Raw genomic sequence first — 24,872 nt, forward strand, 5'->3', positions numbered from 1 at the left:
AATAATTCTGCTACAAATAATAAAGCCAGAAAAAATAAAATGTGTTAGATCCTATCAAAATATGCTATTTTAAATATGATATACGGAAAGAAAAGGAAAGATGGATCAGACCAGGTAAATTCTTATGTCTTAGTTATTCATCAACTATAAAAATAGTTTATCAACAATTCTAACTCTCTAGAAAAAATTAAAATGCAAGTACACTTCTTTCCACACACTATATAGACTAAATTACAGCACAGGATGGAAGAATGATTCTCTAATCTATTCAGAAAGAATGTGGTTTTTACTACAGTAAGTAGTAGATACTGTAATATCTTTACTGATATTCTCCTTGCTTTTGAAGATGTTTATTTAAAATCTTCATCCTTTAAAAAATATCCCTGTGTTTTAAAGCTATTTGCCTTCTGGGCATAAGTATGAGATAAAGTAAACACCAGTTCTAAATTCTGGAAGTATTACTCTTTAATTGGGCGATAAAATTAAGAAAAATTATAAACGTTCTTGTCTTTTTATATAGTTTTATCCTTTTGTTTACACTCTTTAAATACAAAGCATTGAAAAAATGCAATCATGCTACTAATGTAAATTTGGAGACCTCTATTTATTGAGTATGCTGTAATCTATGGGAAGAAATTATAATAATCCACAGATTGTATCCTTTATATTAGGGACCCTAACTTAATAAGCAGTTAAAATATATATGTATATAATTGCAGTGTACACAGTATGTGATAGTACCCCTCGTGGTCCTTAAACATGCTAGTATGATACACTTCCTACTCTCAGAATACTGGAAATAAAATGATTCTCGCCTACTTAACTATTAAGAATGGGAGTCTAGAATAGAGTGCCTATACGGTGTGTAAAATGAAGCACATAGCATAATGAAACGAACCATTAACGATAGTTTGCTGAGGTTGCTTTGTCAGACACCGATCATTTAGAAGCTGTACAAATCGTTGTACTATTTGTCCTTTTAAAAAAAGGTTAATAGGATGTGGCTATTAGAGCCCTTATTATGTAGCCAGTAGTTATCAGCATCACGTAATGCACTTAACTCTATCACCACCTCAATTAAAAGATTGTTTTCACCCTTTATTGCCTTGTGAAAACTAAATCACGAAGTCGCTGTAGGCGTTGCTTTATTCTTCTGACTAGACTAGCGTTTGAGGAAACCTTTCTATACACATTACATCCTGAATAGTACAGGGCATTAACATACATCTGAACTACTGCTCATCTGTTTCAATGCTGCCTATAAGGCGCTTTGTGAATGGGAGCGAAATACAAAAGACTTTGCATTACCCAGGAAGGCAACTAGTACAGGGGAAGTAAAGAGGAAACCACAGCTAAAGCCTCTTTGAGGGATACTACTAGACTCTATTTACTACAGCTAACACCTAGGGAAAGTGTTATTAGGTGCCATAGTGCATTATATTACCGAGGAGGCGTATTCTTTGAGTAAGAAACTTCCCGGGCCAACAGCTGGATAGATCACACTGTGCCACCGGTTCTAGGAACTGTTGACTCTGCGGTCTCCTCTGGCTAACGTGTACATGTCTGTGTGTATTTCCCACCCAAGGCACTAGATCACGCAGCTAGCGAGGGAACAGAAACGCCCGGAGATCAGGACGGGGGCAGGCACTAGCTGGGAGATTGCATTAGCCGCCAGCCCAGCAGCGAGTTTTCCGCGTGTACCTCGCCCAGCTGCTGGCCCGGCAGGGGCCCCGCTACAGGTTGTCCCCACTCCCGGGGACGGACGGACGGACGGACGGACAGACAGAGACGGGGGCAGACACACACACACACACACCTTGGCGCCGCAACCTTCTCTTCTTCAGCCCGAAGATGCGGACCTTGGAGAAAATATCCACCAGGTTGCCATTGCAGAGCCCCCGGTTCTTACTGGGGCTGCTCCGCCTCCTGCTGGCCGAGGGCCGGTCCCAGTGCTGCTCCCTCGCTTGCCGCTTCTGGCGGATCAAGCCGCTGGCGATGGCCGCGGCCATGGCTGCTCCCGGCGGGCGGCTCCCGGCTCACCGGCCGGCCGGAGCGGAGACAGGGGCTGGGCGGGCGCTGGGGCTCAGCCGCGGCGGGGACCCATCCCCGGGCGCCACCGACAAGCGAGACCCTCCTCCGGCTCCTCCAGCCGCAACTGCAGCCTGGGGGCACCCGCGGCTCGGCGCGGTCACCGCATGGGCCCCCGCCGCGGGTGCCACCTGCCGGGGCTCCGGCGCCGGGCGCTCCCCTCGGCCGGGCGCCCCTCAGCAGCCGGCTCCCATTGCTGCCGCCGCGGCTACAGCCGCCGCCTCCAGGCTCCTGCCTGGTGCCTGCCAAGTGCTTCCGAAACCAGCATCTGGAGAGAGAGCGCGGCAATCGCAGCCGTGCCACCCCACCGCGAGTCCCTCCGCCCTTCCCCCAGCAGAGCCGGGGGCTGGTGCAATGGGGGTTTTTTTGGGTGGTGGGGGGATTGCTAGTTTCTAACGGATCCCCCAGCAGCCGCCGCCGCCGCCTCTGCTCCCAGCTGGGGTTCCCTGATTGCAATGCGCGGCTCGCTCGCCGCTCTCCACAAACTCGCCGCTCTGCTTGGAGGGCGAGGCGCTGCCCAGCCGGCCCAATCCCCGGCGCAACCAAAGCCCCGGGGTGGCTGGAGCTGTGTCTCTCTCGCGCGCGCCAGCCCCTTTGCCCCACGCCCAGTCCCAAGCCGGCCGGCGCGGGGAGCGGCGGCTCCTCCGCTTTGTCCAGCCAGCTCAAAGTTGCAGGGATCTCTCTTCCCTTCCGGAGGCAGGCGCGTCATTTTTCAATGGTGACACTAGGAGGGAGGGGGAGCCCGCGAAAGGGGAGGCGAAAGAACGTGGTATAAAAAGACCCCTTCGCCTCTCTGCCGGCTGCAGCGGCAGCACAGACACAGTGTGAACGCGATAATCCGGAGGGAAGCTAGCGAGCAGGGGGACAGCAAATAGCGGCTAGACACACACACACACACACACACACACAGAGTACCAAACCCAGCTTCCCCTTGTGCCTCCAGCAGCCTGGGCCAAAGCCGGGAAAGTTGGGGGTGTAGGAGGAAAGGGAAGGAAGGAGAAGTCAGCGAGCGTCCAATGTAAACGCCCACCCTCGCCCCCCTCTATACTGGACGCAGGGCTGCTTTAGGTGAACCGTGAATCCCCAGCCCCGTAGGGAGCGGTGGAAAGAGAGAGGAGCTTTCTGCTCCGGTGGGTGCACACAGATCGAGGGCTCCCAAGCCACACCCGAGTGGGACCCATCATGATTTCCTTTTTGTCTCGCTAGTTGGAGTTCGGAAGTGAAAGCCCAAATATTCCAGACTGCCCATCAGGCACGGCCTGGAAGAGGTTGCTAGGCAAGCCGATTCCCGTCGGAAAAAAACCACTGGGCGGGTGAATGATTTAGAGCTGGATAGAAGGAAACATGCCTACGTATCTTAGGGAACCTTCCAACTAAAACCAACACACGCTCTTTGTCTGAGAGAAATAATACAACCAACATACTTTTAACCGAGAAGATAAACCACCTAGTCTACAGGGCTTTATAACCACTGAATGCTTTTTGTGCTGCGCCTACAAACACTTGTATGTGGGCGGCCGGTGGATGTATTGATCGCCCTCCTAATGGGCAATTATTATTATTTGTATAAACTGGATGTGTTCTCTGTTGGGTACTGACAATATGTACCAGGTACAGAAGATCCAAGAAGTTTTCCCCAAGGAGTTTATAATCTGAAGTAACTAAACAAATAAGACGACACAATGGGTTTCACAGTCATTATTATCCTCTTTTCTGTAAGCATGGATTTTGGACATCCCTGTCGGGTCTATTAACTTGTTGTTGGTCCATCTAACTCCTGTAGTGGTCAAATCTCAGAGGTACTGTACCGTGTACATAGTTAAATATATTTTATGCTCAGGTCTCCTTGTGTGTATATCTCCACTGTACATACTTTAAAACTTGTTATTTTGCTAGTCCTCCTTTCAAATCGCTCTATTTCCCCTTCAGTTGCTATTCGACTCAAAAGACAGCTCTTTCCAATAGCACGTTTTGAAGCTTAAACACTCCCTTGCAAAATATACCACTTCGCAATACAAAGCCTAACATGCTTAGTTATTTGAGCAGATAGTTCAGTTGCTCCAGTTTCGACCATTATTTCCCTAAATCCTTTAATCTACAAAGGACTATTTTCACATCGAGGGCAAAAGCTTATGGAAGCATCTCCCTTACACACATTTTATGTTAAAGCTAGAGCAAGGCGGAGGAGTACACGCTCAATTAGATCTGGATAATACGTTTTAATTCTGTTTTATTTCACAGTGGCTCTAAACAGATTCAGCTAAAGCATTCAGATTGGATTCTCTGTCTGGCGGTTTCAACAGTGCAACAATTTCCATACAATAGCTACAATTACCCTAACTAATGCAATCAGAGGAGTTTTTAATTTGATTTTATTGTGGTAATTTTGCCTTCAACTTTCTGTTTTCACGCTGTATAACCGACGTTGCAAGACTACTTCCTTTCCTCAGATTCTTTAAAGTCTGGGGGAGGGGGGTTAGTCCACATTGTCTTCTTACAATGGAACCACGCCATCCTGCGACAGGACAATGAAATCAGACTTAGTGCTAAACTTCAGCATTTGAAAAGTGGGGCGTTTCCCTTGCTGTTGGAAGTGCCAGGACCAAAAAAAAAAAAAAAGCCTCCCTCAAGAAAAGGAGCGTGGTTGTTTATGTAAGTAGGGAAAACAGATGCTCTAGGCGACGGAAAAAAGCAAGGACCCCCGACCCCCCACTACCATCTGCCTTTAATTGCCACCGCGTTGCCTCCTGATTTAGCCAGCCCTATTGCCTTAACAACTGCAATTCTGAGTGCATAGGATCCATATTCCCTTCACTGGAAGGACCTTTCTAAAACACTACATAATCGACAATTACAGCTCATTTTATCGACTCTCTTTCTCTTCACCAAAACTTGTGAAGATAAATTAAATTTGTCACTCTAAATCTGAGATGTTTTGCTGTGGGGTGGGAAAAGGGAAAGTGTGTTTCCTACTCCAGAGATCAGACATAAAAAGCTCTTTGCTTGCATCTCAGAAATGCAGGGTAGTTGTTTACAGCTTTAGGTACACCAAAGAAAACTCAAGGGAGCCCTCTGCTGTCTTAACCTGTGATAAAATGTGTGCAATTCTAGTCAAGAGTGAAGGTTTTGCTAACAGATGGATTTTGGAAGTATAGACACATTGGTCGTCTTAAGGTCTACTAATTACACTGTGTTTAGGAGAAAACTTTAATTTTTGCTGTATTAAAAAAAACCTATTTTCTTTCTGATTAAGAAAAGTCTGGTTATCTAAACACACCAAGAAGGTGGGCAGTGCTAGATTTTCAATATTTCCTGTTTTCCCATCTATTCATTTCTAACTCCCAACCTACTGGTTTTCTAGGAACAGTTCTCAAATGTAAAAAAAAAAAAAAAAAATCAAAATCTGTAAATTATGTGTTTTGTTATGAGTGTTGTAAATTCCCACTCATTGTTTAAAATCTAGGTAAAAAGCTTCCTATATAATAGACTTAAAGTGCCTATAAATAGTGTCTCAAAACAAATTCATTTTGGGCTAGATGCATCTGGCTATGTAATAAAACAATGTCATACAGTTAACCATATGAATTATTTCGAAGATTAACCTAATTCTAAAGTGTCCCCTTTAACTTTAACAAAACACTTTTATATCATGGGTTTCTTGTTTGATGATGTAGATTCCATATTGCCTTTGTACTCTAGCTTGAGGTTACCTAAAGCCTAAAGCCATTTTTTTTTTAATTACAATGTACAAGCTTTAATAGCTACAATCTTTTCACCAGATGTTGGTATCCTTTCATATTGACATTAGACTAGAAGGGATTACAGGCAGCAGTCCAGGTCTTTGTAAAAGCGCACAGAGAATACACAGTTATTACTTTTATAGATCAATTCAATAAAGGCATCTGAGGAAAAGTTAGCTGTACAAAAGAGTGCTAGTAACCAGTGTTTCCAAAGGGAGAAACACCAGATTACAGATTGATAATAGCAGATGGTTTGGTTTCATGAGATCTAGTCATTTTTTTTTATTTGGTTTGCTTGCCAACAAAATGTACACTGAATGGTTTCTTGTCTTATTAAATAAACTAAACTATTTATAAATCCACAATAATAATTATTTCAGGATTCAGAATCTAGATATGAATAGAAATTCTCCTAGACTATTAGGAGTTGAAGGTCATTTTATATATCATTGCAAAGACAATTTCTTCTAGATTTGCAATATGGTCCTCAGATTTAGCTTAAGCCTCACTCACAATGTAAACAAATACATTATGCAATTAATATTGCTTTTTAAAAAAGAAATTAACATTTTAACTTTTATAGCCAGATTCTACCAATGTCACTTGCATTCAGTAATTCCATATCCCTCAAGTAGAAAGGAACTACTCCTGGAGTAAGGTGTTATTACTCAGTGTGAGTAAATGTGTCAGAATCTGGTCCATAGTAAGAACTTATTGCACATCTCGGAGAAGATAGCTTTGTAATGACATATGATCTCCCTGTCATCTCCTAATTCTGATGGATATGACCAAACTCAGTGGGTCAGATTTAACTCAGGGTTCCATTGTCATGTGCCAGTCTCACCCCAGAGGCAGACAATTTGCCCTCAAACAGTGCCTCTGCTATGGGCTTCAACCACCTCTTCCAATGGGTTTCTATATAGCTGCCCACTGCAATTATATCAGCCCTTTCCTGATAAAAACCCTGGGGGGGGGTGGGGAGGGGGAGTAAGCAGTAGTAATCCAACTGAATTTGGATCCCTAGGGCCTATCCCCTTTAGGAACCAAGCTGGAGCAGGTAGATATAATTTACACATGTCCAAAACACGCTTAAGAGAATCTGGCCCAATGCTTGTACTCTGCAGGGTTTTATACATACCCCCCAAAAGGTTTATCAACATTAAAAAAGTAATATTTCATATGAATATACCTGTACGAACATACGAAGCTGAAGATTAGAAATCCCTTTGCAGACAGCTTATGTGCACCCTGTGGTGAGAATAAAAATAAAAATCTGGTTGTGCAATAAGGTTTAAATACATTTGAAATTACTTGTGTTGCAGGCATTCATGACTGCTCACCTGGAAATCAGTCTCCTTATGAGTTACTGTTACTTATCAGAAGATGATGATTTATGCTGCTGAGCATTTTAATTCTATATTTTGTTTGTGTACTATGACAGAAGAATGAAAGTATCAGAGATAAGAAACAAATTATTTTCTTCATTCAGACATTTCCAGTGTAACACAGAAAGTGAAAATGACAATTTAAAAACCTAAATTCACCAACATAAAAATCAGTGGATTAGAATCAAATTTAATAAGTGCAGACACTTCAGCATGTATAACTACACATTATTCACATTCCATCTATGTTGAAGACACCCACAATACAATCAAGGAGCCAAATTCATACTTGTTGAACTGCACTGACTTTAATGGATTTACCTCATGGATGAGTTTGGTCCAAGATGTTCGGATGTGCAGTATGAACACCAAACCCTGCTACACATTACTGTTTACACAGTAAAGGAAATGTTGTTAAAAGAAATGTCTGACATTTTAATTAGTTTTATATATTTATATTTTTTCAAAATTAATATAATTCATAATTGCTATCAATGAGAGAAGGGGAGGAAGCACATGAAAACAATACACATTAGTCAAGAGGGCCTGATCCAAAGGCCATCCAAGTCACAACAGTCTTCAAGTCTTCAGTGGGCTTTGTATCAGGCCCTGTTGAGTGACAGGTAATGTTGATTTCACACTCTCTTTCTCCCTCCCCCCCGCTTCTCTCATTGATAGTTTGTAAATTCAGTTTACACATTAAAAAAACACCTAGCTTAAAATAAAGTCCAAAAAAGAATTTGACAAAATTTAAAAGAAGAGCATGTCTACACCACACATTAAGCCTGGGCTCTGACTCAGGTGTAAGACCAAGCTCCCCCACCCCCCGCCCTTCCATCCATACACAAATCAGCCTGACTCGGGTCAGAAAGCACTTGGGGCCCAGGTTCTAGGACTTTTGTAGGGGGTTGAGTCAGAACCCAAGTCCCACTGTGATGCAGATCCAAGCCCAGCCATTTTGCAGTGTGGGTGCAGCTCAAGTTGAAAACCTAAGTCACAAAGTCTGCGTTGTGCAGTATGTACGCATTAGCACAGCTCTGAGACCTGGGTCCAGCAACTGTAAATCCAGGTTTACAATTCACTGTGGATGCTCAAGGGAAGCCCACAAGCCCAGGTTCCACGGACCCAGGTTTACAACGCAGCATGAACATGCCCAAAGAAACAAACAATTCTACAACAGGTTCATCCGTCACACATTAGTGTACAAGATTGATAAACTTCATTAAAGATAAAATTCTCAAGGATGAAAAGGTCTTTAGGGTGGGCTGAAATTCTATAAGAGTTGGGTGCCCAGAGTCTTTATCACTCCTTTACTATTACTATAGCAAAGAACATGTAAAATAGCACAAACATTTTATTTTACATAGACCACTTACAGAATGTTGAGTGTGGCTTTTTTCATTTCCTCACAGCTTCATTTACATTTTCTATATTTGTTACTGTAATAGGGCCTGATCCAGAGTCCACTGACGTTAATAGACATTGACTGCAATGGGCTTTGAATGCAGCCCATGTACATCCCAGATATATTTCTGAAATTTAACGCAGACCTAAAGCCAGGGATATTAGAGTGGGTAGTTGTAAAGTACATTACTGAAAATAAAGTCAAGAAGTAGTTCATTTGTTCCTTATTTTGTAAAATGTTCTTCACTGTGAGACTGACCCTGCAGTCCTCATTCAGGAACTGAAGTTAGGTAATAGTTTTACCTAAGTGAAGTCAATGGGAATGGGTCTATTGTAAGCAATTACTTGAGAGTTTAGGTATACACATTTAAATTGACAAGTGAGTCTGTGAAATAAGACATAGAAGCTTTTGAACACATATTGAGGTGGCAAAGGTCTGCAACTAATCTGGTTATGCTACTTCTCCAAGCTGTTTTCTAAAGCCTACACAGTTTTGTCAACAAAAGTCAGGTTTGGTTGACAAAATAGTGGATGTGTCCACACAACAATACTCCTCCAGCCAATTTAACTCTCATGCTATGCTAACATCATAAAACAACCTTGATGAACGGCATAGAGCTTTTTGCAACAAAGCTAGAGACACGCAGTTTCAGCATAGACACTGCACTTGCTTGTGGCACCCTAACTGGCCTCCAGGAGGTGTCCCACAGTGCCCATCATGACCACTCTGTTAAGCAGTTTCTACTCCACTGCCTCGCAGCCAGGTACACAGGCATGCACCTCTCCCCCTTTAAAGCCCCGGGGATTTTTGAAATTCCACTTCCTGTTTGCTCAGCATGGACAGCTCACATCGCATCTTCCCAGCTGACCATGCTGACTTTCCACAACAAATGCGCTCCTGCCTAGAGTACACTGGAGTTGCTGGTCTGCTGGGTTTGTGGGGAGAGGAGGCTGTGCAGTCACAACTCTGATCCAGCCATAGGAACTTTGACACCTATGAGCAAATTGCTCATGGCATGAATGAGAAGGGGCACGAAAGGGACACACAGCAGTGCTGGGCTAAGATCGAGGAGCTGAGGCAGGCGTACCAGAAGGCAAGGGCGGCCAACCATTGCTCTGATGCGGTGCCAAAAACACGCCGCTTCTACTAGGAGCTGCATGCCATCCTCAGCGGTGACCCCACCTCCACTGCCAAGAGTCCTGTGGATACTTCGGAGGGACAGGAGGCAGCAGCCAGCAGAGTCAAGCCTAAGGATGAAGTGGTGGACAAGGAGGTCAAATTGAAGGAGGATGTGGGACAGGCGACAGGCTCGTCAGTGGTGTGGCAAGCCAGGACCTCTTTTTGGCTCCAGAGGGGTCTAGCAAATCCCAGCAGTCCAGCTCTGGCATGCCTGAAGCAGGAGAGGGGAACTCTGGTTAGCACTCATTTTGCTTTGATAGTGCAGTTACATGAGGTTGAGGTGTCCTTTATTTTGTTACATGGTGCACATGGGAGAAGGGATCGAAATTAACAACACTAGGTACTGTTTGCATCTGCTTCACATTCCCCTGTGTAGCTATGCAGTGGGGGCCCTGCAGAAAAGTTTGTTAATCACACTGAGATTTCCCAGGAATCCTCCAAAGAGATCTCTAGGAAATTTTCCTGCAGAAACTTTGCAATCCTCTGCTTAAAATTTCTTGGCAGAGCTGCTTTGTTTCTTCCCCCATTGTAGAAAACTTTGCCATGCCAATGAGCAATTACTTCTGAAGGAACCAAAGCAGCACACAGCGAGCAGCATACAGACCCGGTCGGAAGCCGCATGCATGCAGGAGATGCACCCTTGCATCTTCGGTTACCCTCAGTAGTGTGATTTCAGCTTTGATCACCTTCGCCTGTGGAAAATGGTGCCAGTGTTCAGAATAGTGTTCATAGGCACCTGTACGGATACCCCTCAGAAACCACGCAGACCCTTTGCCCCACCTTGCATCCTCAGGCTGAAAACTCCATGTTGAGTGTTCTCACTGTGCTTGCCAAGGGAAAGTGGGAAAGAGGTGTATGTAACTTTTATGATTCAAGGCTGTGAGTGCACACAAAATACTGACTCTGTGTATTGTTTCTTTTGTTTATGCAGATGTGCCCTTGAGGACCAGCTCCTACACACCGGCACAACACCTCCGTTAAATAAGGAGGTGAACGAGGAGGAGTAAGGACAACATGTTTTGCGAAGTACTGCAATCATCAGATGAGAGTGATAGCGAGCACAGAGTGTGGAGAGAGACAATAAACAAAAAACTAGAAATGGATAGCCAGGAGAAGAGACAGGGTCAGGAGCGGATAATAAAGCTCATGGAGGACCAAAGAGAGATGCTGAGGTCCCTGATTGCACTACAGGCAGAACACATGCATGCTTGACTCCCCCACCAGGCCATACAGAACTGTCTTCCTTGCCCTCTCCAAGCTCCTCCCACACATTCCTCTCACGTTCCTGGCCCACTGCAGTACCCCTTGCACTCCACCCCTTGAGACATTTTCCATAACAACAGCTAGATTTACACACATCTGTGAGATCCTCACTTCAGAGAGTGCTGCTCACTGTCATGCCCCTTGTAAGAAATGTTAATGTCTGTACTGCTGTTTAATAGAAATTTTGGCTTGCACAGACCGTGATTCTTTATTTGTGACCTACAAAGGATGGTTGCAACAGAAATTTATACATGGTGGCAATCGGCACATTTGCAGACTACAATTAATGCTCAGGCAGAAATCATTACAAGGGTCATTCAATGTGGTAAGTAAACAATGTCTGGCTCATTTCATTACAGACACATTACTGAGGCTCATTGTTGAAATGCTGCTTCAAAGTCTCCCTGATTCAAATAGCCCCCAATGAGCCCATCTAATAGTGCTGGTGTCTGGCTGCTCAAAATCAGCTGCCAGGTAATCCACTTCAGTGCTCCACCCCTGAGGAAATGTTTCCACCTTGGCTTCACAAATGTTATGCAGAGCACAGCAAGATGTTATGACCATGGGAATATTTTCCTCATTGAGGTCGAACCTCTGAAAAAGGCAGGACCAGTGACCCTTTAATCTGCCAAACACATTCTGTGGTCATACTGCACCTGCTGAGTCTGTTGTTGAAGTGCTCTTTGCTGCTGTCAAGGTTTCTAGTGTATGGCTTCATGAGCCATGGGAGTAAGCGGGAGGCTGGGTCTCCCATCATCACCATGTGCATTTCCACATCTCCTATTGGAATCTTTTGGTCTTGAAAGAAAGTCCCTGCATGCAGCTTTCTATACAGGCCAGCGTTCCTGAAGATGTGTGGTTTCAGAATAGCAGCCGTGAGTCGTGCACCTTCCTTGACCTCCCCACGCTGATGTAAATGAAATGACCCCAGTGATCCACTAGTGCCATAGAGAAGTAGCCCTTTCTATTGATGTACTCCATCATAAGATGGTCTGGGGCCAAAATTGGAATATGCGTGCTATCTATTGCCCCACTGCTGTTAGGGAATCCCATTGCTGCAAAGCCATCCACTATGTCCTGCACATTGCCCACAGTCACAGTCCTTCGTAGTAGTAGGTGATTAATGGCCCTGCACACTTGCATCACCACAACCCCCATGGTGACTTTCCAACTCCAAACTGATTCGCAACTGACCAGTAGCAATCTGGAGTTGCCAGCTTCCACACAGCGATCACCACACATCCACTGTTACGGCAGCTCTCATTTTGGTGTCATTGCGCTACAGGGTGGGGGCAAGCTCCACACAGAGTTCAAGAAACGTGGCTTTGCACATATGAAAGTTCTGCAGCCACTGCTCGTCATCCCAGACCTACATCACAATCAGATCCCACCACTCAGTGTTTGTTTCCCAAGCCCAGTAGCGACGGTCCACCATGTGTAGCTGCTCCGTGAATGCCAATATCAAGCTTGAATTGTTTCTTTCCATGCCACACAGCAGGACAGGCAGCACGGATTCCTGTTCAGGTTTACAGCTCATGAAATACTGCAGGATCAGCCGTGTTGTGTTCCTAACACTTATCACAGGACTAGTGAGCAGTGCAGGATCCATGCTTTCAGGCAGAGATGGGGGGCACAAAGTTTACAGGAGCAGTTGAAAAATGGCATGAAATGTACTTGGAAGCCCTTGGAATTATGGGGCAGAGAAAACTGCATTATGTGGGGGTGATTCCTCCCCCATGATGCACTACGATCCACTCCCAGAACTCCTAGCAGAGGAAGGTGATGATCTGCACAACGGGATAGCTACCCATGGTGCACTGCTCTATCTGTGAGTGCCAGAGCACCAACTGTGTACGCACTCTGCCAACACAAGAAACATGCACAAGTGATGTAATTACAGTGGTTTATGATCATCAACATAACTTAAATCAACTTGACTCTGGAGTGTAGACATGGCCTAATACACTTTTAAATGATTGCACGTACTTTAGCCCATTCCCGCATAGGCATACAGGCATGTTTAACATTACTTACTGTGAACAGTCCCACTGAAGTCAATAGAACTAATCAAAGGGCATATGTATTTGCAGGAGCCTGGCCTTTGCAGTTATATGTTAGTTCACCTTTAGAAGCAAGTCCTTCCCTTTGGTGTCTGTCCTTGAAACTATGGAAATCACAAGCTAAGATACAAAAACATAGAAATCTAAGAATTATCATACCAGAGGTCCATCTAGTCCAGTATCCTGTCTTCTGAAGTGGCCAGTACTATCTGCTTCAGGAGAAGGTGAAAGAAAGTCTACGAAACACAACTATCAAATAACCTGTACACAAGGAAAGTTTCTTCCAAACCTCTTTTAATTAGAGGTTGGCTTATGCCCTGGAGCATGAGAGTTTATATCACTTCTGAAACTCTTTGGTTACTTTTCATTTCTTACTATAATTTTGGATAATCATGTTACCCTTTTTAACATCTAACCCTTTTTAAAATGCCGCTAAACGATTTGCCTTAATTATATATTGTGGCAATTAGTTCCACAGACTAACTGTGTTTTGTCTGGAAAAGCATTTCCTTTTATTGGTTTTAAATTGCACTCTCAATTTCATTGAATGTCCCCTTGTTCTTATATTATGATAAAGGATTAAGAAGCTCCCAGAATAGATTCTCTATGCCATTCATTAATTCTGCATATCTTTATCATGTTACCTTTTATTCACTTCTCTCTAAAATAAACAGCTCCAACCTTTTCAATCTTTCTTCATATAGGAGTCTTCCCAGGCTTCTAATCACCCTCAACTTTTGTCACTTTACCCTCTCTATTTCTGCTATAACTTTTTGAGATGATGTGACCAGATTGGAACATTGGTACACTGTTACCTAAAATAATGATTTCCATGAAGGCTTTCTGACCCCAACCTTAATTCCCAATTCACAGAGAGATAATTGAAGAAAATGAAAAACCAGCACCAAACCACCTTAATTCTGCCCCCTAACAAAACACTCATAATAACTAAAGTATAACTGACATTTCTTTCACATAGTTTTTCCCCTCACAATTATACTTAAAACTTTAATCACAAATTAGCACTTTTAAAAATTTTGCTGAAGTGGTTTTTGTTTTTTCAGGACATGATACACTTTACATTCACAAATTGGCACATGTGTTGTTTGATCTGCTTGTTCAAACACAGGGAAGAAAACAGTGAGGGTTTTTAAAAAAAACAACAGAAAACAATAATAAAATCATAGGTTTTAAATAGATCCCTTTCGTGGGAGCCTTTATGCAAAGATACACACTCAAGTTAGCATTTTTGTAAGCTGTCTTGTGTAACATTACTCAGTGGTCCCTCAAACTCCCCAGAACTACTCCACCTATTTCTATTCCCTTTCCCCCCACCACAGTTCAAATTCTCCCTGACTCCTTTCATTCATTGCTCAGTACTCCCTTCTCCCTTCCATGGCCATCTATCCACAATATCTCACCTCTCCCCACCATAGTCTCTAGAAGCTCCTTGCTGGGATCTACTCCCTCAGGAAGTCTAAATGGTCTAGTTACTCCTCAAAGAGCCTAAATAGTTTTGCCAGGGACTAATAAGCCAACTAAGACTCATGGGGCTGTAGGAGAGGTCTCCAGAAAATGCCAGCTATCCAAGTTCCATCCCACTCACCTCCCACAATATTTCCCCAACCGAATGCCTTTTAACACCCCCGGGCTCTCTCCACATCCCCTGCAATACTCTTTCAACACCACTCTCACGCAACACTCAACCAATTTCTTGCCACCAACCAAAATGTTCCACCCACAATCACTCCATCAAAAGACTCTGATCCCCACTTGCCCATTCTGCAAAACCACAGCCACCCCCACCTCTGCTTTGTTACCTCTTCACCCCACCAAGGTCTATGGGAGACTTCAAGGGAGGCTCCACTCTGAAAAGGTTAAATAGGCTGGCAATAGCACTTTCTGACTTTCATGGGGGCAGAGGTGTAGACCCCTTGCAGGTACTCTGCTCCTGGACTCCAGCTATCAACAGTGACTTGCTGAAGTGTTAAGGACTTTTCTGAAACTACCAGGATTCTGGAGGGGACTGACAGAACTGGGTGAGTTGTGGGGCACTGAACCCAGGGAATCTGGAGGAGATAATGGAGGAGATAATGGAGGGGTAGGGAAAGGGAGTGAAAAGGGGAGTCACTGAGCTCAGGTATACATGCACTTTCAGCAAATGTATATCTGCTATGGTTGGATGGAGCAGGGCTCCCCCCATGGTAGACCTCACTTGAGGAAGTCCAGTGGACTGGAGAAACACAAAGACAGCCAGGGAGTAGGGCTGGCTGCAGAGTGGAGATGGGCGGTGCTAGAAAACATGGCTTGGCTGGAAAATGGAGACGGGCAGCGAAGAACATCTGAAGAACCCAGAGCTAGAGACTGCCTGAAACTCTGGGGAGCTGGCCTGGGCAGGAAGTAGGTTAAACAAACCATCAGAAGTGGTCCAGGAAAAATCTTTGCATGTCTGTTAAAGACAAATCTAACCCACTAGTTTTCATCCTGTTCCATACTTTTTACAACAGAAAAAAGTTTCAAGCCCCCGCTCCCATGTAGCCATAAAGAAAAGGAGAGTGGTCAAAAATCCCCTGAATCTCTTTTCTGAGGGGATTGTGCTTTCCAGGATAAGAATGCAGACCTTACCCATCACTCAGGCTTACACCAAACTATACACAGAGCTCTTCTTCCATGAGGCACAGTAGAAACCTGGTATTTTAATAAAAACAAAGAGTAATAAAATAATTTAACAGAACATTTGTTCAATTACAGTAAAGGCTGCTAATTCAAGAGAAGATTAAACAAACAGCACAGAACAAATTAGAGCTGGCTAATAAATGGAAAAATATGTAAAGTTTTTGGTTGTTTTTCATTAAGATTTCAAAAAGGTTGGTCGGCTTTAAAACAAATTCATTAAAAATAATTAAAAAGCTGTGAAAATGCCAGGTCAGTCCCAGATTCTGCAAAGACTTACACACAGGTTTAACTTTACACACTTTGAGTAGTCCTACTGGAGACAGGGCTGGACAATGGTGAGGCAGAGACAATATAGATCTCCTTCTGCTCCCAGTAAAGTTAATGGGAAAACTTCCTTTTGATTTTAATGGCACAGGATCAGAGCCTTCATGCCAGTGCTTTGGTCCATGCTCCTGAAGTCCCATGATGAAATCAGAATCTAAACTTTCATTTTAAAAATGTACCATTTCTAGTCCACACACATCCACAGGCACCAACTTTCCAAAGTGCCAGGGGGTGCTCAACCCCCAGCTCTGATTCAGGCCCTGCCCCCACTCCACCCTCACCCCACCTCTTCCCACCCCCATCCATCCCCGCCCTGCCTCGTCCTGCCTCCATCCACTCCTGCCCTGCCTCTTCCCACCCCTGCTCCACCCCCACTCCGCTTCTTCCTGCCCAGTTCCGCCCCCCTCTCCCAAGCACACTGCGGCCTTGCTCCTCCCCCCTTGCTCCCAGCCTCCTGCACACTGCGAAACAGCTGTTTGCAGTGGGCGGGAGGCAAGGCCTGCCGGAGGGTGGGAGGCACTGGGGGGAGCTGATAGAGGGGCTGCCAGTGGTGCTCAGCACCCACCATTTTTTCCCCGTGGGTGGTCCAGCCCCGGAGCACCTACGGAGTCGGCGCCTATGCACACACATCATGCAAAGAAAATCTTAAAGATTAGGCACCTGTAAAAGAAAGTGAACAGATTTTCAAAAGTGCTGCGAATTCAAAACTACAATGAAGTCAGTCTTTGTTTCCCCCCTTCCTAATCTAGCCAGGGCAGGATTTAGTCCACAATATTTATCTTCTTGGATTTCGCCTCAGTTTTACAAACTGTGACAGAATTTTTGTTATTTTTCCAAGTAATTGAAAATCACTCTAAAATGGATTATTGCTCAAGTGTCAAATTTATTTTTGCAAGCAACAATAAGGATGCCTTGCCTCAGAGCAGAAATCTGGTCTTAATCCTACAATGAGCTTCCTCTAGAGTCAGAACAATTGGCAAAGCATGAAAATATGTAAACTCTTGTACATAGATTGACTAGTATTCTCAAGGGAAGGTTTTTCTAGTCACCACGAAATCGACAAAAAGATAAGAGAAATTGTAATGAATGTATTTGCATTCTCTAGCTCAGATTCATCACAAATCTGAGAGAAGAGCTAATAAAAGGAAGTTTCTTTTGGAGTGATACATGTTGCTTCATAATTCATAAATGCTAGTAAAACAGCACTGTACTGAACGCTGGAATGGTGACAGGAAGATTCCCAAAACAATAGTTGATGTGAGAGAAAAGAGATAGCCTCCTCTCAGCAGTGGCAGCAAGCCTTGCTGAAGTATATATTTCTAAACTACATGAAGAGATACCCACAAAATGTCAGCCTCTCATATAAAGGAGATAAGGGAAATATTTGCCAGTATATCTGTAAGGAATTGTTCTTTTTGGGACAATAGGAGAGAATACTTACTATGTACTCAAAGTGTCCATTTTACATTCATAGGCATATTATTTTATCATATGTTTAGATACCTTTAATCCTTCATACCATTTAAAACAATGTGTAAATACATGAAATGTATGTGAGTTGCTAAGAAATGATAAAATCCAGGGAGATTCTAGGGATGTGGATATTTTTTTAAATGAAAACCAGACTATACCACTGAATAAAAACAAGTAGTCTGTCTGCATGTCACGATATTCATACATTTCCAACTGGAGTTTTACATTTACAGTTTCTGTAATGTTAGTTTAATTCACTGAGAACGGAAGATCAGCCTACTTTAGATGCTTAAGGAATCCAGGTCACACAAAGCCAGAGGTGTTACCTCTTCTACATTCTAACATATGCATACTAATTAATTGTGTCTGGGAGAGTCATAGCCACCCATTTTAGCTCAAAAGAAAATGGGAAAAATCCAATTTCCTAGCTAGGGTGAGAAAACAAGTCACTGAAGCTATGTCTACATTACAGCCTCTGTCGGCATAACTTATATCACTCAGGGGAGTGAATAAACCACCCTCCGAGCGACATAAGTTACACTGACCTAAGTGCTCATGTGCATAGTGCTATGTCAGTGGGAGAGCTTCTCTCGCCGATATAGTTTCTGCCATTCACGGAGATGGCTTTTTTATGCCAACCAGAGAGCTCTCTCCTTTCAGCCTAGAGCACCTTAACCAGATGTGCTGCAGCGGCACAGCTGCATCAGTACAGCTGGGCCGCAGCAGCGCTGTACGTATAGACATGGCCTTAGAATGTACACTCAATACACAGCGGACAAGATCAAAAGCCAGTGTTTGAAAAGGACATTTTTATAGGAGTTTTCCACGGAGGCTGCATTAAAGCAAATGTGTGTGTATATATATATATATATAATGCCAAGGAAATTGCACTCTTTGTAACTGTGTCAGCTGCAAACAAAAGATAAGATACCTTTACTAAATGTACCCAGTAATCTTAACCTCAGGTCTTGTCTACACACAAAGTTGCACCAGTTTAATTAAAAGCATATTTAAAAAACTGATTTAGAGCTTATCTACATGTGGAATTAATCAGGGCATTAATAAATTAAACACATTTTAATCAATACATCACAACACTGTGTGGAGACTTGGGGTTTGTCTACACTGAGCCCTGGTCTACACGGGGTGGTGGTGGGGGAATCAATCTAAGTTATGCAACTTCACGTACGTGAATAACGTCGTTGAAGTCAACGTACTTATATCGACTTACCGTGGTGTCTTCACCGCGGTGAGTCGACTGCTGCTGCTCCCCCGTCGACTCTGCCTGCTCCTCTCGTGGCACTGGAGTACAGGAGTTGACGGGAGAGCGCTCGAGGATCGATTTATCGTGACTAAATTCGACGTGATAAATCGATCCCCACTGGATCGATTGCTGCCCGCCGATCCGGCAGGTAGTGAAGACATACCCTGAGAAACTTCCTGGCATTAATATACCAGTATAATTATGCTGCTATACTGGTATAACTCCCCATGTGGACCCTCTCATTCCTAATAACAGTGGTCCTTTTGGGGTTGGCTTATGTTACTTCTAAATGGCCACTGTTATCACAATTCAGAGTGTTCACATGGGAAGTTACACCGGTATAGCTATAGCAGTATAATTATATCGGTGTAGTAATGCTGGTACATTTCCCCATATAGACAAGCCCTTGGTTTCAAATGTGAAGCAGCTGAAACTAGTGCATGCACAGCACAGTGTATAATCTTACCTTGTTTAGTTTTATCAGTTTATTTACATAGCTATAAATTATGCTGGTGTAACTTTTGCACATAGACAAGGCTTTGCTGACATATACTATATGGGTGTAAACCAATTTTAAACTGATATGTCCCCACAAAGATGTTCTCCGTGGTTACCTCAATTTTTAATTGATTTTTAAACTGATTTTACTTAAATCAGCGCAACTTCTCTGTGTAGACAAATTTCTGAAGTTAACAGTCCTACTTGGTTGAGAACACAGACATTCTGCTTAACATAGTCCTTGTTCTTGAGGGGAGAAGTGTGATCAAGCTAGAGAGCTGAATGTGTCAGCGGGCACTGTAAAAAGTAATATAAACATTTTATTATTTTTCTGAGCTTATTTGTAACTCAAGATTTCAGCCAGCAGGAAATACAATATATCAATATAACATAGTACTGGAGTTAAACATTTTCAATCTTTTTAGTTTTCTATATTGTATATTGTCACCTCCTTAATTGCTTTGATTTATCTCATTTTCCCCATATGAAAAATGAGAATGTAGGACGAGTGACAATTATCCATTATATTTTACAGAGGTGGTGGGATATTATCTGATGCTCTTAGTTTATCCATTATATTTAAGACTATAAGGAAAAGAGAAAGCAAGGCTTTTTGGTTATCACATAGTCCCAGAGTGGTAAATACCTTCTCCTGGAACACAGAATAGGGTCATTGAGGGCATTTACAACACAGTGGCTCATCATGCCTTTAAGAGCAAATAGGCACACAAAGTACCAGCCTGAGGGTCTCTGTAAGTATGTTAATTGATTCTCACCTGAACATCACAAGGTGAGCAGGAAGGATAATTTATTTAAAGGCACAGACACAGAAAAAACACTGTCTGGCAGGATACAAGGGCAGGATGCTGTGCAACTGACAAAAGGGTCAGAACACTGTTTTTTTCTGTGAATCATGCAATAAAATAATAGAAGAGAAAGCAATTGGGTAAGACTGCATTCTAACTTTGGAAGAGTGAATCTAGATATTTTTATTTAGACAATCATTTATATGTGTTTAAAATCCATCTCTTTCTATTTTCAAATAAACGTTGATTTACAAGTTATGTGGGTCTATGTTTCAAACATCCACAATATCCTTCCTTCTCTGAAGGAGAAAAGCACCTACACTCCTTGCTTGGAGGGGCCAGCAAGGTGAATAGTTCTGGAACCTAGGCCATCTGCTCTAGTCTTGGTTCAAGGGCAAGGAATGAGGGACCCTCTCCCAGCAGTGTTGCAAATGGCAATGGCAGGGTGACATTGAGAGATATGGGGGAAATGCTGAGAGATGACGGAGGAACAACAAAGAGATGTGGCCCTTCAGATTGGCACAGTTCAAGGCAACTGCACCTGTCTTTCCCCTACATGGTCCCCCAATGCTACCTACTCTAGGCTTCTGGCTTCTCAGCCATCACCTCTCTTGGATCTAGCATTTCTCTTTCTCTCCTGACTGGGATTTTTCCAGGCTGCATAGTTCCCTGCCTACATTGTGATATTCTCAGTAAGCCAGACTGCCTAAATGGACGAGTGTCTGTGCTTTGCTTTTCTCTCTCCAGGAACAGACAAGTTACCACACAGCTCTTTATAAGCCAGTACATTTATTCTAAAGTGAAAGCATTACAGAGAAAACATAAAAACTATAAAGGTTCATATAGGCATGCTAAAAAGCTTACCAGAGGTCACCCAGCAGTCTTGTGGGCCCTCAGTAGGCCAAAGTCCTTCCAAACCTTCCCAGAAAAGATCGGGCCCCCCTTGGACAGAAGGTCCTGTCTGGTTGCTGGATCAGAAAGCAAGCCCTGAGTCAGTTTAAACTTGGGCTATTTATCCCAAAGCCCTTTCTTTATCTGTTGGATTCTGAACCAGAGCCTCTGCAGGTGGTGCTACCTCTCTGAAGGTGTTATAACCTGAGTTAATTTTCCTAATCACCCCCATCCTCTTAATTTCTGGAAGAGCCATGGTTACCCTTCGCCATGAAATTACATACAATCCCTGGCCCACATGATACATAAACATAACAGCGTAAGATCTCCCAAAGATATTGCAGGAAAATGCCATCTCTGTCACATAGATGGTAACACAGAATATTTACCTACTTCACAGCTGTGCTCCCAGTAAGGCAATGTCTAAATTCTTAAAGCTGTAATGCAGGATCCAGCCTTTAATTAACAATAGTAAAGCGCTTTCCTCTAGCCCCATGTATAGTGTAGTGTATAGCTGCATCGTCCGAGGAACAGGTCAGAGGGCAGATTGTGTCTGGGGGTCAGATTTTTAAAGCTATGTAGGTGGCTAAATATGCAACTAGGCAATGAGCGGGGTTTACTAAAACACCTACGTGCCCAAATACTTTTGAAAATCCCACTAAGTGCCTATTATCTGCATCTTTAGGAACCCAAATACTTTTACAAATCTGGCTCAGTTACACAGTCATCCTCCCCTGCCCTCGCCCACTACAGGGACACAGCTCAATACCTGGGGCAATGTATGTGCCTTTTGCACACCAAGATCAGAAGAAGAGCTCTGTGTAAGCTCAAAAGCTTGTCTCTCTCGCCAACAGAAGTTGATCCAATAAAAGATATAACCTCACCCACCCTGTCTTTCTAATTCCTTCGGACCAATACAGCTACAACACTGCAAACAGTCTTGCACACCAGCACAGTTACACTGACATGCATTGGTGAAAGGGGGTGAAGCCAAGTCTCAACTCACTTGGATGGGAGGGGAAATAGCTGTTCTGCAAAGCTTGTTTCCTCCCCTCATGCTTCAATCCATAATGCAACAGGGCAGGGGAGTAAAGGGGTGCCTTATGGCCCCTTATAGTCCTGCATGGGTACACAGAATGGGCCCCAATCTGGCCCTTCAAAATCTTTTCATACAGCAGTGCAACTAATATTTAAATACTGTGGTGACTGTATATTTGGTTAAGTTTTCAAATATTCTGTCTTGTTCACTGATGGAACACTAGAGCTGGTCTTTAGTGATGGACTGATCCTGCAAGATTCTGAACGGTTGGAGAAGGAGTTGGAAATATGTGTGCTAACCTCAAGGTGATGAAGTAAAATTGTGGTTACAATCTGAGCACTGTGTAAGAGGAAAGATCAGAAAGTCAGAGAGTCCATCACAACATGTAATGGGCAGTTGTTTGATGGATGAAACAGACACATTTCATTTGCTGGTTTCAGAGTAGCAGCCGTGTTAGTCTGTATTTGCAAAAAGAAAAGGAGTACTTGTGGCACTTTAGAGACTAACAAATTTATTTGAGCATACGCTACAGCTCACTTCATCGGATGCATGCAGTGGAAAATACAGTGGGGAGATTTTATATACACAGAGAACTTGAAACAATGGGTGTTACCATACACACTGTAACGAGAGTGATCAGGTAAGGTAAGCTATTACCAGCAGCAGACTGGGGGGATTACCAGCAGCAGACTGGGGGGGAAGGGGTGTGAAACGGGGGAACCTTATGTAGTGATAATCAAGGTGGGCCAGTTCCAGCAGTTGACAAGAACGTGTGAGGAACAGTAGCGGGGGGGGGGGGGGGGGGGGAAATAGTTTTACTTTGTGTAATGACACAACCACTCCCAGTCTTTATTCAAGCCTAAGTTAATTGTATCCAGTTTGCAAATTAATTCAAATTCAGCAGTCTCTCACTGGAGTCTGTTTTTGAAGTTTTTTTGATGAAGAAGTGCCACTTTTAGGTCTGTAATCGAGTGACCAAAGAGATTGAAGTGTTCTCCGACTGGTTTTTGAATGTTATAATTCTTGACGTCTGATTTGTGTCCATTTATTCTTTTACGTAGAGACTGTCCAGTCTGGCCAATGTACATGGCAGAGAGGCATTGCTGGCACATGATGGCATATATCACATTGGTAGATGTGCAGGTGAACGAGCCTCTGATAGTGTGGCTGATATGATTAGGCCCTATGACGGTGTCCCCTGAATAGATATGTGGACTGCTGGAAGTGGCCCACCTTGATTATCGCTACATAAGGTTCCTCCCCGTCCCTTCCGGCTCTCCTGCTGGTAATAGATCACCTTACTTGATCACTCTTGTTACAGTGTGTATGGTAACACCCATTGTTTCACGTTCTCTGTGTATATAAAATCTCCCCACTGTATTTTCCACTGCATGCATCCAATGAAGTGAGCTGTAGCTCACGAAAGCTTATGCTCAAATGAATTTGTTGGTCTCTAAGGTGCCACAAGTACTCCTCTTCTTATTTCATTTGCTGACACTTTCAAAGCTTTGTTTATTTTTAAAACTTTTAGGAGCATTGGGGCAGATTCTAATCTATATATCTCCAAATTAGTAGATTTACACTGGTGGAACAGATTAGAATCTGTCCCATGGTCATTAATTGATGTGTTATTGTGGGTTACACTGGCATTAATTAGAATTGTGCATCCAAAGTGACAACACACTTGATTTGTAGCCCTTCTTCTGGCAGCTTTGCAATACTCTGGCAGTGCAAAAAGGCCAGGAAACTGTCTTAACAGGGTAAGTAGGGATTCCTCTAGAACCTAGAGCTACACTGTCTACTCCCAGCTCCATTCCTTCCCCACAGCATTGAGCTCATGGCTGGAAATTCTTGCACTCTGGTGATGGCCCCAGGTTGCATGATGGGGCAGTTGCCACACAACACAGGTTATAGCAATCCCAATGCTGCTCAAATTTACAAGGGCTGATCTTGCCTCCAGCTGTCTTCAGGATTGGGGGAGTTGAAAAGCAGTTTTTCATCACCTTTCTTCCCACCCTTGAGAACCAAAGATAACTGATATATTTCCTAGGATCTGCATTTTGTGCTTTTCTTTGCTTTAAAGCTGACTACTTACTCCTACTGGGTGGTATAAAATGATGAGACAGATCAATATTTTAAGTCCCTTTCTTGCTTTAGAAATAACAAAGCTCCTTCCTTCATTAAGTCAGTAGATATTCAAAGGCATGATAAGACACATACTTTTATGTATAGGAGCCTGTGAACAATTACATATTATTCCTTCAAATGTTTTTCCTTCACCTGCCCCCAATACTTTATTTGAATTTATATTATTTTCTGTGACGGAAAGCTCACATCTCTTTAGGTTTTCATTGCATCGTCATGCTAATATATTGTGTTTGCCTGTTATTGCTTAGTGAAATCTATTACAAAGCCCATAAGAAATACAATTATTAAAATCAGTTCTTTGATCCTCTGCTTAGTTTCCCTTCCTCTATAATCCCTTTACCAAGTCCTGAGCTGCATCAGAGCTAGCTGTAAATTTTAGCACCCCATTGCATTTTCCCATTTATATTTTTTGTCTGAATTGTAACACCAATTTCAATTATATTTCACACAGACTTTAGACTTTTTGGTAGAAATAACATTCACCACAAATAGCGTAGCTCATGCTGGAAGCTTTTGGAATTTTAACAATTAATACTATGTAGTGAATTTCTTGGTTGATATGTGAGATCTCCTGCTTGCCTTACTCACTACTCCTGTAAATAAGGAAGCAAAATGTAGTCCACAGTATCTGTC

General features: G+C 43.2%; 1 protein-coding gene across 3 annotated transcripts in view; it reads right to left on the bottom strand.

Moving 5' to 3' along the window:
- The window catches only part of FGF14 (fibroblast growth factor 14), a 618,100-nt gene that overhangs the window by 200,577 nt on the left and 392,651 nt on the right, over positions 1 to 24,872 (bottom strand). Inside the window, exon 1 of one of the 3 annotated variants that reach the window (XM_007066239.4) lies at positions 1,817 to 2,787. The exons of 1 other annotated variant lie outside the window; for it this stretch is intronic. In XM_007066239.4, the coding sequence (XP_007066301.1) occupies positions 1,817 to 2,009 (193 nt within the window). In that variant the 5' untranslated portion in view covers positions 2,010 to 2,787. Of the gene's footprint in view, positions 1 to 1,816; positions 2,792 to 24,872 lie in introns of those variants that run through there. One more of the 3 variants, XM_043535197.1, reaches the window with a different exon arrangement.

This window comes from Chelonia mydas, chromosome 1 (assembly GCF_015237465.2).
Source record: "Chelonia mydas isolate rCheMyd1 chromosome 1, rCheMyd1.pri.v2, whole genome shotgun sequence".
Classification (NCBI taxonomy): Eukaryota; Metazoa; Chordata; order Testudines; family Cheloniidae; genus Chelonia; species Chelonia mydas.